Consider the following 17,109-nt stretch of genomic DNA (forward strand, 5'->3'; position numbering starts at 1 on the left):
AAGAAGGAAGGAAGGAAGGAAGGCATGAGGTAGGACGGGTGGAAGCAAGGAAAAGGAGAAAGAAAGGATGCAGGGAAATGAGGAAGGAAAGACAGAAGCAAGGAAAAGAGGGAGGAAGAAAGGATGCAAGAAAATGAGGAAGGAAAGACAGAAGCAAGGAAAAGAGGAAGGAAGAAAGGATGCAAGGAAATGAGGAAGGAAAGACAGAAGCAAGGAAAAGAGGGAGGAAGAAAGGATGCAAGGAAATGAGGAAGGAAAGACAGAAGCAAGGAAAAGAGGGAGGAAGAAAGGATGCAAGGAAATGAGGAAGGAAGGACCGAAGCAAGGAAAAGAGGGAGGAAGGAAGGAAGGAAGAGAAGAAGGAATTTAGTAAAGAAGTTATTGATACGGAGGGGAAACTGGAGGAAAATTTTATGGGAGGGAGAAAGCGATAGGAAGGCAGAAATGGGAAAGCTGGGTTAGCATGGAAGGAAAAATGGGGAGGGGGAGAAGTTGGCGGAGAGAGAGAGAGAGAGAGAGAGAGAGAGAGGTGAACAGTAAAGATAAGGGAGGAATGTAGTAATGAAGACCAAGAGAGAGAGAGAGAGAATCAAAGAGTGAATTAGGTTTCTTTGATGTTGACAGAGGCAGACAGGTCAATCCTATCTTAGGCACACAACCCTGCCTCACCTCTGCCTCACCCTGCCTTGCCCCTGCCTCACCCTGCCCTACCCCTGCCTCACCCTGCCTCACCTGTGCTCACCTCTCCATCACTCTGCCGCACCTCTGCCTCACCCTGCCTCACCTGCCTTACCCCTGCCTCACCCTGCCTGACCTCTGCCTCACCCTGCCTCACCTCTCCTACATTATATCTCCATCTCGTTCGTGGTCTCCCTCTCCTCCTCCTCCTAGCGGTCTCATTCTCTCTCATGCACTCTCCTAGTCAGTCCTCAGCACTTCTTCGTGACTATTCATTCACCCTAGATTTTATTTTGGCTAGAAATCATTAGTACTGCCTTGGATGGTCTGGCCAGAGAATGGAGAATGAGAGATTGAGAAGGAGAGTGTATGTGAGGAAAGAGGAGAGAGGGGGGAGAGGGAGAGGGGGAAGGGAAGACAGGGGAGGGATGGGGTGGGGGGACAGGTGAAGGGAAGACGAAGGTGGGATAGGGTGGAGAGGTATATGAGGGAGGTGGGGTATAAGCTGGGGGGATGGCAGCCAGATCGCGTAGGACGGAATGACCTGGAGGTGATGAGGCGTAAATCCTTTCTCTCCTTTATTCATGCCACCACCAGACGATTTTATTCAGCAGAGGAGGGACTGCAGAATAAACCGTCTGAGCTGAGTGAAATCGTGAGACATTGGCAAGCGGTGTGTGTATGATATTGCTTCCATATTGGCTTCCCGGTCGCTGCTTCCATTTATGCAGGAATATTAATGCAACATGCCTGGTCCCTTAGCCATCCCTTACCCACCCTCCTTTCCTCATCTTCCATTCCTTCCTCTTCTTCCTTTTATACCCTCTCCTTCCTCCTCTTCCTCTCCTTTCTCTTCCTCCTCTTCCTCTCCATCCTTTCTTCTCTTGTCCCTTTCTTAATCCAGTATCTCGTTCCTCTCCTCTCTTCTGTTTACTCCTTCCCATATTCTTCTCTTCTTGTTCCTCTCTCCTGTCTTCTTTCTCTCTTCTCTATCTCTTATCTCATTCCTCTCTCCTTCCTCCCACTTCTTACCTTCTTTATCAACTGTTACCAGCTCATTTCTTCTCCCTTCCCTCTTTTCCCCTCCCTTTCGTTCCCTCTCTTCACCCTCTCCTTTTCTCCGTCCCCTCTCCCACCTCTTCATTTTTCTCTCCCCCTCCCCCTTTTTTTTCGTCCCTCTTCTTTCTCTCCTTTCCTTTCCCTCTTTCCTCTAAAAAGTCTTACCTAGTTCTTCTCACTCCATCATCTTTCTCTCTGCTTCTCCTATTTTCCTTCACTCTTTCCTTCCTATCTCCATCCCTCTTCTCTCCTATACCACCCATTGTCGTCCTCTCTTTCCCCTTCATCCCCTCCCCTCTCCTCTCCTCTCCTCTTCCCTCCTCTCCTCTCCTCTTCTCTCGTCCCCTCCTTCATGTTGTGGTAACCCTCTTGCTCATTACATCAGACAGACATCATAGCATCACCACATACATATTCCCAGTCCACCTCGCTGCCCATTGTAGGCGGTCATGCAACAAGAGAAGATCGGACTTACTGTTCCATCGTGAAATATGCTTTAATTTAACGCCACACACACACACACACACACACACACACACACACACACACACACACACACACACACACACACACACACACACACACACACACACACGGCTATGTTTACCGATATAAAGAGTCAACACCATACGAACTTTGAAGGAATTTGGGAGTAGTACTTTCAGAAATAGACATATAACCTGAAAAAAAATAAATAAATAAACCTTACCCAGCCTCACATAGCACCGTAACACCATTTCCTTCTGTGTTATGGTCTAAGGTTATCAAAAGTTGTGTTAGTGTGTTTATAATTGGCATGTGTTACGCAGGGACAGGATCGATTAGGCAGTTTGTCTTCTGGCTGGCGAGACAAGAATGGCTGTTTGTTTTTAATCATCATGTGGTGTGTGTGTGTGTGTGTGTGTGTGTGTGTGTGTGTGTGTGTGTGTGTGTGTGTGTGTGTGTGACAGACAGACAGACAGACAGAAAATCGCCTTCATGCAGCAAGGCTTAAAAGTGTTTGTGTGTGTGTGTGTGTGTGTGTGTGTGTGTGTGTGTGTGTGTGTGTGTGGTTTAGGGGTATATTCCAGGTGGCATAGAAGGTTCGCAACACCTCATCCTTACCAATTCATTTTACATTTCACACCGTAACACCCTCTTGCATGCTATTTACCTTCATAATGCTTTATTATTGACCTAGTTTCCATCAATAACAAACCCAAGTGTATTGAAGTTTAGGATGCAGAGTAAATCGCTAAGGAAGAGGTGTTTGAGTCTCCAAATCCGCTTACGAGAGCACCTTTTAGGCTGTAATTCGCAGGCACAATAAGAAGCCAGTGAAGTGGCGGTGTGTGGGAGAGGGTGTTGGGTGTGGGCTTGGGTTGGGGTGAGGGAGGTGGTGTGAGGGAGTGTGAGGGTAGGTGTAGGGAGCGGGGTGGGGCTTTGGGGGGTTTCGGGGGGTACAGTAACACCCCTGCGGTCTGCATCGGGTGTGGTAATTAAGGGCAGGTATTGTGAGGCGGGGTTTATGTTGTGTTTACCTCTACCCATGTTTACTACACGAAGCCAGAACTTGGGAGGCAGATTAGTGAAGAAAAACAAAGAAAACACACACACACACACACACACACACACACACACACACACACACACACACACACACACACACACACACACACACACACACACACACACACACACCTCTGTAACATCTCTTTTATGCTGCACTGAAGAATTAAGTTACGGATTCCCTGTGCCACATTTCTCTCTCTCTCTCTCTCTCTCTCTCTCTCTCTCTCTCTCTCTCTCTCTCTCTCTCTCTCTCTCTCTCTCCATAACTTCATCTCCCCTGTATTCTTTGGTTCTTTCATTCCCCTAACTCAATTCGGCTCCTCTGAGTGCTATATCCCCTCCCCCCTGCCTCCCCCCCCCCTCCGTGACTGACAAGGATAGCACTAAAATATTTTCCCTTAAACTACGACACGCAACCGTCAGATTTTCCAACCAGGTCCTTATTTCAGATGTAGTTCGACCAAGCTGGGATAAAATTACCTTGAGAGTTCTTTTTTTTATTTTCTCTCTCTCTCTCTCTCTCTCTCTCTCTCTCTCTCTCTCTCTCTCTCTCTCTCTCTCTCTCTCTCTCAGCGTGATGACGATGATAGTCACAGAAAAGTGAAAATATTAGAGAGAGAGAGAGAGAGAGAGAGAGAGAGAGACTGGCAATCAGGGTATGTGAGAGAGACTGTCATGGCGGCCTTAAGATGAGGATTAATGGGGAGGGAAGAGGAAGGAGGGGAAGAGGAGGAGGAGGAGGGAGGGAGGGAAGAAAGTAGGGTAGGAATGAAGACAGGGAGGCAGAGGAGGGGCGAAGGAAAATCGGGTGGGGAGGGAGGGAGAGAAGGGAGGGAGTTTGGGAGGAGAGGGAGGGAAGGGGGAAAGGAGGTAAATGGGGTAGGGAGAAAAGTCTAGGGTAGGGATGTTTAAGGGAAGGGAAGAAAGGGGGAGAGGATGATGGGAAAGGGAGGGAAGATTTGAAGGGAGGGGACTATAGGAAGGGAGGAAGATAACTGAAAGAGGGAGAAAAGGAAGAGGGGGGAGGGGGATGAGAAGGGAGAGAAAGGGAGGTGAAGGTAGGGAGGGAAGAAGAAGGGGAAAGAGAAGAATGCAGTAAAGTTTGGAAGGTGAAGTGGAGAGTTGATTTTCCTCCTTTCGTTTCCTTCCTTCCTTCCTTCCCCCCTTTCTCCTTCCTTCCTTCCTTCCTTTGCTCCCTCCTTCCTTCCTTCCTTCCTTCCTTCCTTCCTTCCTTCCTTAGCCAATCCCTCCAACTGTCCACCCATCCCTTCCGCCATCCCTTCAATCCCCAATGACGGAGAGAGAGGCTGTTTTGGCGAGAAAGAGGCGGGGGAGGGGGGATTGGGATGGAGGGAAGAGGGTAGGGGGAGGAGAGAGGGAGGGGAAGGAGAGGGGAAAAAGGGGAGGGAGGGAGAGAAGAAGGGGAAAGAAAGAGAAGGGAAAAGGGAAGAGGTACAGAAGGAGAGGTGACACTAAAAATAAACCTCTTCCCACACGAACTATTTAATTCGATTCTTTCTACTTTCAGACGGTTTTATTCAGCTCTGTAGAGGGTTTTGGAACTGGAGGGGTTAGATAGAGCCTTCATTAACCCCTTTAATTCCAGGGGCTTTTCCTATGTTGAATTTAATCGTCTGTACGTAGCAAGGATGAGATGACAGAATAAATCTCTGGATGGAAGGGATTGAGGGAGAGAGGGGAGTGTTGATGAAGAGAGTGAGAGAGAGAGAGAGAGATTTCTAGACTTGTGTATGTAAACGAGAGAAAATATTAACCACTTCAGTCTGAGTTGTGTCTTTTAACGTCGAGAGAGAGAGAGAGAGATGTTAGAGAAACTTAACAAGACTGTAATGTAGAGGGGAAAAGGTCAGAGTTTAGGGATGGGAGTGGCAAAGCATATGACCCCACGCTTGGTAATTTACACCACTGACCCCTCCGTGACCCGTATAGGTAGAGGGAGGGGGGTCATACAGAGGGGGGGGGGAGGATGAGTCTGCAATTCACACCAGTGGCTCTGCAATTCACACCAGTGGCTCTGCAATTCACACCACTTCGAACAATTTACACCACTGCAATTCACACCGCTGCCCCGTAATTTAAACACATATATACGTTAGTATAAATAATACAACGTGGAAGAGGATGTCGTGGTGTCATATGCAGAATAAATCGCCCAGGAAAAAGCGTTACGGGATATCCGAAACCCGCCGGAAACACGGCAGCCAGACTCCACCTCATTGTACCCAGTCACTAGAGTTTATTGAGAGTATTTTTCAGTCTCCCCTTCTCTCTCTCTCTCTCTCTCTCTCTCTCTCTCTCTCTCTCTCTCACCAAAACTGGAGGAAGAATATGGCGTCTCTCTTCTCTCCATTCAGAACCCAGACATTTCGCTCTCGCCTTCTCTCAAAAATTCCTCTTTCTCTTTCTTCCTCTTCTCCTCCATCTTCTTAATGTTTCCTCTCTTCCCCTTCTCTCCTTTGAAATTCTCTCATGTTCTCTTTTTCTTTCCTCTTATTTCTCTTCTCAACTCTTCCTCGTGTTTAATCTCCTCTCCTTTCCCTCTCTTCTCTTTATCTCCTTCTCTTCCTGCTCTCTTCCCCTCCCTCTCTTTTCTCTTTTCCAATATTCTTTCAAGATTCTGTTCTCTCTTCCCTTCCTCCTCCCCCTCCTTCCTTCATAAATCACCTCCCATTCCTTTCTCTCATCTTTCTCCTTCGTCCCCTCCTCTCATTTACTCGCATTCTCTCCCCGTAACATTTTCCTTGCTTTCTCTCCACATTCCAACCCTCCATCCATCCTTCCTACTTTCATTTATTCATTCATTCATTCTTTTTCTCCACCTTCCCTTCCTGCTTTTCCTTCCTTCCTTCCTTCCGTCCTTCCATCCTTCCTTCCTTGCTTCCCTCCATCCTTCCTTCCTTGCTTTCCTCCATCCTTCCTTCCTTCCTTCCTTCCTTCCTTCCTATAAGCCTTCTTCTCATGCTTTTCTCTCTTTCTCTCCTTCCTTCCTGCCTCCTCTCTCTGCATACTCTCTTCCATACAAGCGCGCGACAGGAATGAAAGAAACAGACAAGAATAATTACATATTAACTTGTAAACAGGTAAAGAAAAATCAAAGAAAGATTTAATGTGAAATAATAGACAGCGAAGTTTGGGTTTTAAATAAATAATGTCACTTTGAATGTCATTTTAAAAGGGGAAATTGTGTTCAGGAGAAAGTGAATTGTGTCGATGATGATGGTGATAATGATGATGATGATGATGATGATGATGATGATTGGGAGGAGGAGGAGAATTTGTTGTTTGTGTTATTATTGTTACTGGTACTATTATTATTATTATTATTATTATTATTATTATTATTATAGAGAAAAATGAAATTGCGAGTATTACCCAGCCAAGAGGGTTAACTAGAGCTCCTCCTCGTACAGACATGGAGGGCGATACTCCTACTCAGCCCTGGAGGACGACGGTGCGGGAGAGAGGCTGGAAATGGAGAGGAAGGTGGCGAGAGGGGCAAGCAGAGATACATCAGCGCTGGCAGCACGGAGTTACCTCAGAGGACATCAGCGGTATTCCCTTCTGGAGCACCTCAGAGATATTGGTAAGGACTTCAGAGACCATCTATCCACTCACTTGATGTAGCGCTGCCAACGTCTTCCTTCACCATTATCATTCTTCTCCTGTGTCTGCCCTCCTCCTTTCCTGTTTCCTGCTGCCAGCGTCTTCCTTCACCTTTGTATTTCTTTTCCTGTGTCTGCTCTCCTCTCTTCCTATTTCTATGTCTGCCTTTCTCTCTCTTCCTGTTTGTATGTCTGCCCTTCTCTCTTCCTGTTTCTATGTCTGTCCTTCTCTCTTCCTGTTTCAGTGTCTGCCCTCCCCTCTTCCTGTTTCAGTGTCTGCCCTTCTCTCTTCCTGTTTCAGTGTCTGCCCTTCTCTCTTCCTGTTTCAGTGTCTGCCCTTCTCTCTTCCTGTTTCTCTGTCTGCCCTCCTCTTCCTGTTTCTGGGTCAGCCTTCCTCTCATCCTATATCCCCCATCTTCCCTGCCAACTTCTTCCTTCACCTTTATCATTCTTTTCCTGTGCCTGCCCTCCTTTCTTCCTATTTCTCCCATCATTCCTACTACCTTCTTCCTTCACGTTTATCGTTCCTTTTCTGTGTCTGCCCTGCTCTCGTCCTATTTCTCCCATCTTTCCTGTCGCTTTTTATTACTCTATCCAGTAAGCCAGGAAACCATTTACAACGCTGGGTGGAAACGATATAACCAAACCATACGTGTTCCCTAACAAGTCAACAAGTGGGTTGGCGGAGGAATATTGCCCCTCTCCGTTAAACAGTTCAAATACAAACGGCCACCACATTCGGGATTATGGCGTCTGGCAGTAGATAGATAGATAGATAGTTGGATGGATGGACTTCAGAGTGTGGCTGATATTTATCTTTTTATGCTTTATTTTACGTATACTGTATCTTAAAATGTCCCACCAGAGACTTTTTGCATTTCTCCGTTACCTCTACCCGACACTCTTCACCTTAGGAGCGAGTTTTTATAGCACAAGACAGTTCAGAAAAATTGAAACGAGAGAGAGAGAGAGTGTACAGTTGGGGACGATGTATGAGGGAGATTGTGACAGTAACAGAAATTGGGTACGAAGCATGAGAGAGAGAGAGAGAGAGAGAGAGAGAGAGGGACCCTGATAATAAACTGAATTAAAGTGAGAACAATTTTTAGGACACCATGGGAGAGACGAAAGGAAAGGGAGACAGGAAGAAAAATTAAGCAAGGAAAAAAAGAAGAAAGGAAGATGGAAGAGAGGGGAAGAGAAATGGAAGAGGAAAAGAGAAAAATAGGAATGAAAAAGGGAGGGAAGAAAGGAGGAGAGAGAAAGGAGAAAAGGAGGAGAGGGAAGAACGAGAGAGAGAGAGAGAAATAAGAAAGGGAATGTGAAAAGAAAAGACTTGGAGAAGGAAGAATTATTAATTGGAAGAAAAAAAGAGAGTAGAAGAGAGGAAAAGAGGCATAGAGGAATTGAGAGAAAGCAAGAGAGATATTAAAGAGATGGAAGAATCACGAGGATGAAGGAATGGAAGGAGGAGAAGGGACAGAGGGGGAAGAGAGGAAGATCAATAAGAGAGAGAGAGAGAGAGAGAGAGAGAGAGAGGGAGAGAGAGAGAGGAATGAAAAGATGGAAGTCTGGAGAAGAAAATCATAACAATAAGAAGAATAGGGAAATAATAATAATAATAATAATAATAGTAATGATGATATGGTAATAGTAATAATGATGATGATGATGATGATGATAAAGATGAGGAGGAGGAGGCAGAGGGGGAGGAAGAGGAGGAGGAGGAGGAGGATAGTACAGTAGTAGTAGTAGTAGTAGCAGTAGCAGCAGCAGTAGTAGTAGTAGTAGTAGTAGTAATAATAATAATAATAATAATGATAATAATAATAATGAAGGCTAACAAAATCCTCCTCTCCAGTCACTCACTCCAAGAAATTCTCCTGTGTTTTATTTTTATCACCAAGCAATTTAATTCGTCTTGGCTCTCGTAGTGAAGGGGTTAAGGAAAGGTAGAAAGGATAAAATTTGTTGATAGTGAACAGAGAGGATAGAATAGGGTAGGACGAGGGAAAGTAGGGTTAAGAGAGAGAGAGAGAGAGGGGGGGTGCTTTCAGTGTGATGGAGAATGAAATTGTGTGAATTCTCTTGCAATCCCTTTGTGTCTGACTGAGAGAGAGGGAGAGAGAGGGGGAGAGAGAGAGAGAGAGAGAATGATGGATGAGAAAGGGAGTAATTTTGACAGTGTGATGTAGAAAGTGGAGGGTGGGTTAGAGTATGATGGGTACAAAGGGGACTGATATTGATAGCGAGAGAGAGAGAAAGAGAGAGAGAGAGTGAGTTATATTTGCCTAGCCTCGGTCCCATTCCACCCCGAACCCTCCAAATTGTTCTTACAGTATTGGCTGTTACCGTAACCCGTACCAAAGTGGTGGGGTTGTTTTCAGCTGAAGGAACTGGGTCACCCCTACAGCATAAATAGTAAATCGTGGTTGCACAGAATTGGATAAAACTTTATTATGATTTATTATGGCCATCAACTGAGCTGAAAGTGGGTCAGGATCTTTGTCAGGTTGTAGCAGTAGCAGTAGAAACAGTAGTTGTTGTTACAGCTCCAGAATCAACTGAAATGTGATCCCAGTGGACTACAGGCAGAGGCTGTCTTCCTGCAATCCACTATCCTCTTTCAGGGGAACAGGGAGGGAGTTGAAGGACATTTTCATAACTGGGCTGGAACATATACAACTGGGCAGTGGAGTCGCATGGTTATATTGGCGCCACCACAAGAAGATATCCCTCTCCAGCACTGACGTCGGAACCAAGGCACTATAACTCCCATCACATGCTTCCCTCCCCCAACAGGTTCACGAATCGACAAGAACTGGTTCATGATCCGGGACGCCTCGGTGAAGACGGAGAGACTGATGACTCTCCAGCCTTACGATGACCACTGCCCCATCCCTGTCACGCATGGCACTAGAGAAGCATTGGTTGAGCTCTTCCAGGTAACACAGGGCAGTACAGTAGATGATGTAGTGGCATAGTGCTCATGTCAGAGTGACAGAGTCCTTGGCATATAATGATGATGATGATGATGATGATGATGATGACTAAAAATCCTCTTTCTCTCCCCTTCAGGCCCTTCACCATCCATACATCTACCCTGTGTTGGATGTGGACTTTGCCAACATCTCGTCACACACCTACGTCATCACTATTGTGCCCCACAACAACAAAGGCACGCTAAAGGACCTCATATATAGGGTGAGAGAGAGAGACACGCACGCACGCACGCACGCACGCACACACACACACACACACACACACACACACACACACACACACACACACACACACACACACACACACACACACACACACACACACACACACACACACACACACACACACACACACACACACACACACACACACACATACACACACACACTTCATATCTTTTACCTGTAATAGTTTTAGAGTTTGTGAATAAGATGCTCATATTGTAACATGCCACAGTTTTAATCCATGAGGTGACTGGAAGCTTATCTGTCATGCAAAATACTGCCACAGACATAGGGTGATTGCCTGCACCATAAATGATCAGGACTACAGTAACCTAGCCTCAGGGCCTGTCTTGCCCCAGGTAGTAAGGGATTGAGCCAGGGTTGGGTCCAAGTACAGGCTACTGTACTTAAGTCCAAGTACCCGGAAATTTTTCAAGTACAAGTACAGTACAGCCTTTCTCCAATTTACTTAAGTCCAAGTCCATGTCACTGTACTTAAGTACAAGTACAAGTACTTTATACCATACAAAAGTGCTCCTGTTTTGAAGAAGGAAATTAAATGATCATCACATTCTAAAGGTTAAGTTATTAAGGTAGAAAGTAGTGTATTAGAATATAAGTATACTTTATTAATCAGTCCATTTCTTCTGTGACAGAATATTAAGTCTACTTAATAATACCTTTATAAAGTCCAATAGAGTATATAAATTTTTGTTAAATATAATGTACTTGATTGTGCATGAAAGTACTTGGTATTTTTTCATGCACTTAGAGTCTAAGTACAAGTACAAGTGCAACCAAAATTTTAAACGCCAAGTACAAGTACATGAAAAACTGTACTTAAATCCAAGTACAACATACAAGTACTGTACTTGGACCCAACCCTGCCATACCATTATGTTTCATATTTCTGCACTGTGCTCTCCTGATGTCTTCTTTTCTGTACCGTACTAATTTTCCTCCATCCACAGAGTCACTGGCAGGATGACTGGGTGGAGAAATACCAGCAGCGTTCCACAGGGCTACCAGTAACTCAGGTTCAGAGGCTTGGACGGCAGGTGCTCGAGGCACTTCTCTTCCTTCAGGACCGTGGTTTCCCCCCATGTGGTCACTTACATTCTGGGAATGTTGTATTACAGAATGGTGTGGCCAGGTGAGTTATCAATGTTCTTTATTGACCAAGCGTATCTGCTCTTAATGTGACGTGCTATAGTTCATTCTGGGAACTGAATACTTGCTCAGCTCCAGGCGGTAAGAATAATTTGATATTAAAAGTGAGAATGAAATGCTTGGATGGAAATGAAGAGAACACTAAGGAGGGAACTAGTGGGTTGGAAGGAAGATGTTGCCAGTGACACCAAGTGGAAAGAGAGAAAACTCAGACATGTGAATACAGATTTGTTTTTGCCTGCCATGCTATAAACATTCCCTGCTGAAAACTCCAGCTGTAGTCAAAACCATTAAAAAAAAAAAAAACACTGCAACTCATTAGATTGATAATCCTTTTAAGTAAACAGTGTTTTTATTGCTAATTCTTACTACAGTACCTCCAGACAACTGTATAAGGGGTAGTAGTTGCAACCCCAGGCTCATCCAAATGTGATCCCAGTGGACTACAGGCTTAAGTTTCACTTCTACTGCAGTCCATCATCCTCATTTGGGGGATAGGGAAGTAACTGTGAGACATTTACATAACCAGGAAGTTGAGCCTTCTTTTTATATCAGTGCCACCACATGAAGGTATCCCTCTCCAGTGCCCGGCTTATAGTAAAACGGTTAATGAAGCCTAAATCTAGCCCTTCCAGTTAAATAAATTAATATAGTGGTAACAGAACTTCGGTATAAAAGATGCTGTTGTAGTGAATGCGCTAAAAAATAACATACAGGAGAATATTGAGGTGTAAAGTGCAAACATAAATAACAGAGAAAGAGGTGCTGTGAATTCTTCTATGACCATGAGAATATGACCTAATATACCCCTCCAATATTTGGCCCTGCTCATTTTAGGACAGTTTCCCCTCCTTCCCACGCACTAAGTAAATACATTCCAGCTTATTAAATGGTCGCCTCCTCTGTTCCTCCAACTCTTCCTTTTATTTCTGTCACTCTTTTTTATAGTCCTTTCATCCTGTCCTCTTCATTTTATTTTTTTTCCTCCTCTTCCTCCACTTTCATTTATTCCTTCTGTCCTTTTCTTTTGTCTCTTCCCCCCTCTGTTCTTTTCTCTTATGTCCTGTTTCTCATCCATCCATTGCTTAACTATTTTTAGTTTTCCTTTCTCTTTATCCTTCCCCCTCCCTGTCATCAGTTTTCCTTGTTTTCATTTCTCTTTGTCCTTTCTTCTTCCCCTTTCTCTCCCATTTATCATCATAGCCCTTTCTCCTGTCATTTCTTCTTTTCCTCCTCTCTTCCTATCTTCCTTGCATATTATCTTTCCCAGACATTCTTTCTCTCCTCCATACCTCTTTGTGTCCTTTTTTCTTTCATCCTTCCGTTCTTCTTCAGTCCATTTCTTTGCCCACTAATCTGCCTCTTCCATTTAATTTTCAGTCACATCTTCCTTCATTTACTGTCTACCCCATCACATATGTGAGAGTGAGGGTTGGGATGATGATGATGATGATTCATTTTTCATTCATTGCCAGACGCCATGTATCCCAGACGGGGTGGCCAATGGCTTAGAGTTAATTGTTTTACAGGGAGGGGCACTAATCCTCCACCAACCCCACTTGACATGTAGATTTACATATTTGTCTCTACTTATTACTCTCTCTCTCTCTCTCTCTCTCATTGACCCTACTCCTCCAACCCGCAGATTGTCAGGGGTGGAAAACACTCTACTGGGTCTCACCTCCAGGATCTACCCCATCATCAAGCGCCGACTACGGGAGAACAGGGATGCCATTGACTCAGTCTGTTTTGGTATGTTACGCTATAGACTGACTTGTGTTCTGGAACTGTCGGCAGAGACAGTTGGATGTTGAGTACCTTTAACATACACCCATTATTAAGCTAAACAGTAAATGTACAGTGATGTTATATCCATCCATCCATCCATCCATCATCCAATCCTATATTGCCCCATGAGGAGCGTAGGAGCCCGGGGCTAGGCAGTTGGTCCCAACATTTAAGATGAGAGTGACCAGCCTCACCCATCCCTTAGTGGCATTACATGAGCAATCAACCCCAACCATCCCTTGGATATAAACCTTCACCGGCTCAATCCGATTGGAGTGCAATAATTACCCACTAAACCACCAGGTACCAAAATTTGGTTATATGGTTACCACCCAGCATAATAAATGGTTTCCTGGTGCACGGGAAACCATTTGGCTTGTCACTCAGTGTAGAGTCACCCACAGGCTGAAGGAAGTGGAAAGAATGAAGGAAAGAAACACAGAAGAGAGAGTGTAAAGTCACCTGTAGGCAGAAGGACAAGGAAAGAATGAAGGAAAGAAAGACAGAAGAGAATGGAAGGAGAAAAGGATGGAGAGGAAAGGGCAGACACCCGAGAGCAGCACTACATCGAGTGATTGGATGGTGAGCGCCCCCACCTACCACAAGTAATGTTATAAGTTACAAAAAAAAAAGATATAAGAGCATAAGTTACAAAAAAAGATATAAGAGCAGTAACAGAGCACAGGGAATAGGGAAAACATGAGTGCCATTGACTTGGACAGGATTGACTTGTTGCAGTGCAGATTAACTGAGTTTTGATGGAGCAGTGTAAGTGATAATTATTAGCGATGAAGCACCTGTAACATAACCATGTAATTCTGTAGCAATTAACAAACAATTAGTTGTATTCTTGTTAACAGATTTTGCACAGTCTCTTCCTCAGCAGTTTATGCAGCATATAACACCTTGATGTTCTGTAGTACATCATATTCTTTATATGTTTTTAGTACAGACGTGTATTGCATAAATATCATATAGAGAACACAAACATGTAGAAGAACTACCGTACTGTATATCCATATATGGAAATGGTGTTTAGTAGGAAGACACAACAGTTTCAGCCTTACTTGGACCCTTTTCACATATAGTGACAGAACACAGGCATATATCTTTATATTGTGAGGTGAGGAGAATAGAGGGGAAGGGAGAGGTAGCGAAGGCTTGTTGCTGTTGTTGTTGTTGTTTAACCCCTGTCTGGCTGAGTACACCCATTGACCACTACTACTATAGGGCCCTACAGGTACAGTACAATACTGAGTAGGTGAGGGAGAGGAAGGGATGGAGAGAAGCGATGGAATTTAGTGTAGGTAGTATGTAACATCAAGATGCAATATTTACATATACGTAATAGATGTATTCCTTTACAGGCCACGTGTTGTTTGAGATGTGTGCTGGATATGAATTATCTTCAGCACACCCAACATCAAAACATTTGGAGGACATTTCCAGCTACCCTCAGGTTAGTGCTGACTACCATTTGGCATAATACAGACAAGGCATTATTGTAATGAAGAAAGCTTTATTATGGAATAAGAGAGAACAGAAAATGTCAGCTGGATGAGGAGGATTGTGGCTGCAAATGTTGAAGGAAAAGTACCAAGAGGCAGACCTAAGACACAGGTTAAGGCTTAACGTAAAAACCTCACGGCAAAGGGACTAACTAAAGATGCTATAAAAGATTGAGTAGCCGTCAGGTGGTGACCAAGGCCATAGAATAAATAAATAAATCAATAAATACCTGTAGACAAGCTGAGGAGTGTGATGATGTATTGATATTGGTTGCATAAAGTTAACAACCTTCTGCCCAGCCTGTCAGCATGCATAGTGGCTGATCAGTTTGTTTATGTCATTTATTACTTGCCCTACAATGCGTTACGAGAACCTTAATGCTTAATTGTAGGATTTTATTTTGTGACATTTCTTAGAAATTACCACTCACATGGACACAACTTGACCTTTGTAGGTGGTACAGGTGCTAGAGTACATCTTTGGCAATGGTGACCAGTACCCAAGCATTGAAGAAATCCTCTGTCTAGATTTCTTTCGCAACTTGGACCTTCGAGAGATGCGCGCTGCTCCCCTCCCGGTGAGGTTTCATAATTCTTATGTTTCTAACTTTAACTCTTTCCTGCGATGATGCTTTCTTTATTTTCTTCATGCTGCCTGTAGATGATGTGGCCATTACCCATCCCTGCTTTAGTGCATCTGTTTGACAGTAGCCAGATGCCTTAATCATGGAATGGACGACCAGAAACACACTACATCCAGGCACCCTGTCCATCACCAGTAGACTGCCCTCACTCCATCCCACACAACTGTAAACCATACACTTCCACTTTGTCCCTTCACTTCATCTTCTGTCTCCCTCTCCCTCTTTCCTCCTCCACCTTGTTCATATACATTCTCTTAATTAGTCTCTTAGTTTGTGTTAGTGCTGTACAAAGAAAAGCATGTCTAGAGGGTTGGAACAGGGACAGACATTAACAGTGAATATAATCAGTTGCTCATCATGATATACATTCATCTGTTCTGGCCATTTGTTATTTTTCACGCAAGTTCTAGAACTCTCCTGGAAATTTGCTCATTCCCCTCTTGGAGGGTATCCCCCAGGGCCTTCCCCCTTCCAGTTAAGAACCACTGGTATACAGTACACTATACAAGATTAACCTGGATATTGAGCTGTAACTGGTTTCATAGTTATCACATTTACTCACATTCCACAGACCACAGGATGGATCCTGTTTGGAGTGAATAAAGAAGTGCTGTATATAATTTAGTGTACATTATATTCATTCCTATATTCTGAACATCACCCTCAGCTAACATAATTTCTCACACAACTCAGCTGCTTGGACAGTTTACATTGTCACAGGTATTTTTCATTGTACATTTAAAAAACTCTTCTTTAGTACATATACACCTTGGGATGTCAGGGGCAGTTTCCTTCTCCAATGGTAAACAATACTGTCCTTTGATCCTATAGATGAATTGCATTTTAGACCCATAAAACACTACTCCAGCATGTAAATTTCAACATGGAGATTACAGCTGGTTGTCCATTAACCCTCTTGCCTTCTTTGGATGGATTAAGTTACAGTATTTTACTCTAAGCTACCACTGGATGAGTTGCTTCAGCTGAGAGGAGCTCCAATATGCAGAGGGTTTATAATGATTTCAGTTAACCTTTGGGTTACTAGAAATATCATCAGCTGAGTAAAATTGTTTTTATTTAGCTTGAAGAAAATACTCAGTGCCTCCATGGTAGCAAAAGAGTAGAGATGCATAATACAGGCTGCAACAACTTGCTCTACGTGCATGTGTAGGATTCATATTAAGACACTGATTTTAGGAAAGTTCTGTCAGGCATACTGTTGTGTGTATATTACAGTACTGCAGCTCATTGTAAAGTTGATACAGTATGTGACTTCTGTCTCATTATGAAACAGACCATTCACATGCAGGTGTAGTAAAAGAAATTACAGTAGTTGATATATAGCCTATTGTTCATTTGCATGTTGTGTCATTTTTTTTTCCCATTATCCCTGTGCATGTTTCATCCTTTTTTTAGCACAGTATATCTAAACCCTTTCAAGCATGGACTCGAAAGGAGTCATTAATTGCCATCCTGTACATTGCACCATGATGCACTTTGTGTCAAACAAAGGAGGACACAAGTTTCCTGCCAGTGTGTCATATATATATATTTTTTTTACCCGATTCGTGTCATGGTGCGCTTTACAGGTTGTTAAACAATCTGACGACTCAAACCACCTGTGCCTGAGAGGATAGATTGTAATGTACTATATTTCAACAATGATGTTGAACAGTGTATAGAACAGTAGCAAATGTCTGTGTAGTGCATGCAGTACAGTATACTGTATAGTGCTTCTTTCACTTCCTCATTTTTATCACAGTAGCTTCAGGCAAGGTTTACCAGTCTGTGATACCATCTGAGCTCTTGATAATAAATATTGTGTTAGACATCATCCAAGTTCCCATTACATTTTAACTTA

General features: G+C 43.8%; 1 protein-coding gene across 1 annotated transcript in view; it reads left to right on the plus strand.

Moving 5' to 3' along the window:
* The window catches only part of Slob (Slowpoke binding protein), a 221,837-nt gene that overhangs the window by 188,495 nt on the left and 16,233 nt on the right, over nt 1-17,109 (plus strand). The window contains exons 2-8 of the mRNA XM_080282981.1: nt 6,720-6,892; nt 9,714-9,856; nt 9,990-10,115; nt 11,110-11,291; nt 12,954-13,060; nt 14,464-14,555; nt 15,060-15,182. Of these exons, the coding sequence (XP_080139107.1) occupies nt 6,720-6,892; nt 9,714-9,856; nt 9,990-10,115; nt 11,110-11,291; nt 12,954-13,060; nt 14,464-14,555; nt 15,060-15,182 (946 nt within the window). The remainder of the gene's footprint in view (nt 1-6,719; nt 6,893-9,713; nt 9,857-9,989; nt 10,116-11,109; nt 11,292-12,953; nt 13,061-14,463; nt 14,556-15,059; nt 15,183-17,109) is intronic.

Source organism: Coenobita brevimanus, chromosome 12, assembly GCF_032717465.1.
Source record: "Coenobita brevimanus isolate Jiangsu-jjx chromosome 12, ASM3271746v2, whole genome shotgun sequence".
In the NCBI taxonomy this organism is placed as follows: Eukaryota; Metazoa; Arthropoda; class Malacostraca; order Decapoda; family Coenobitidae; genus Coenobita; species Coenobita brevimanus.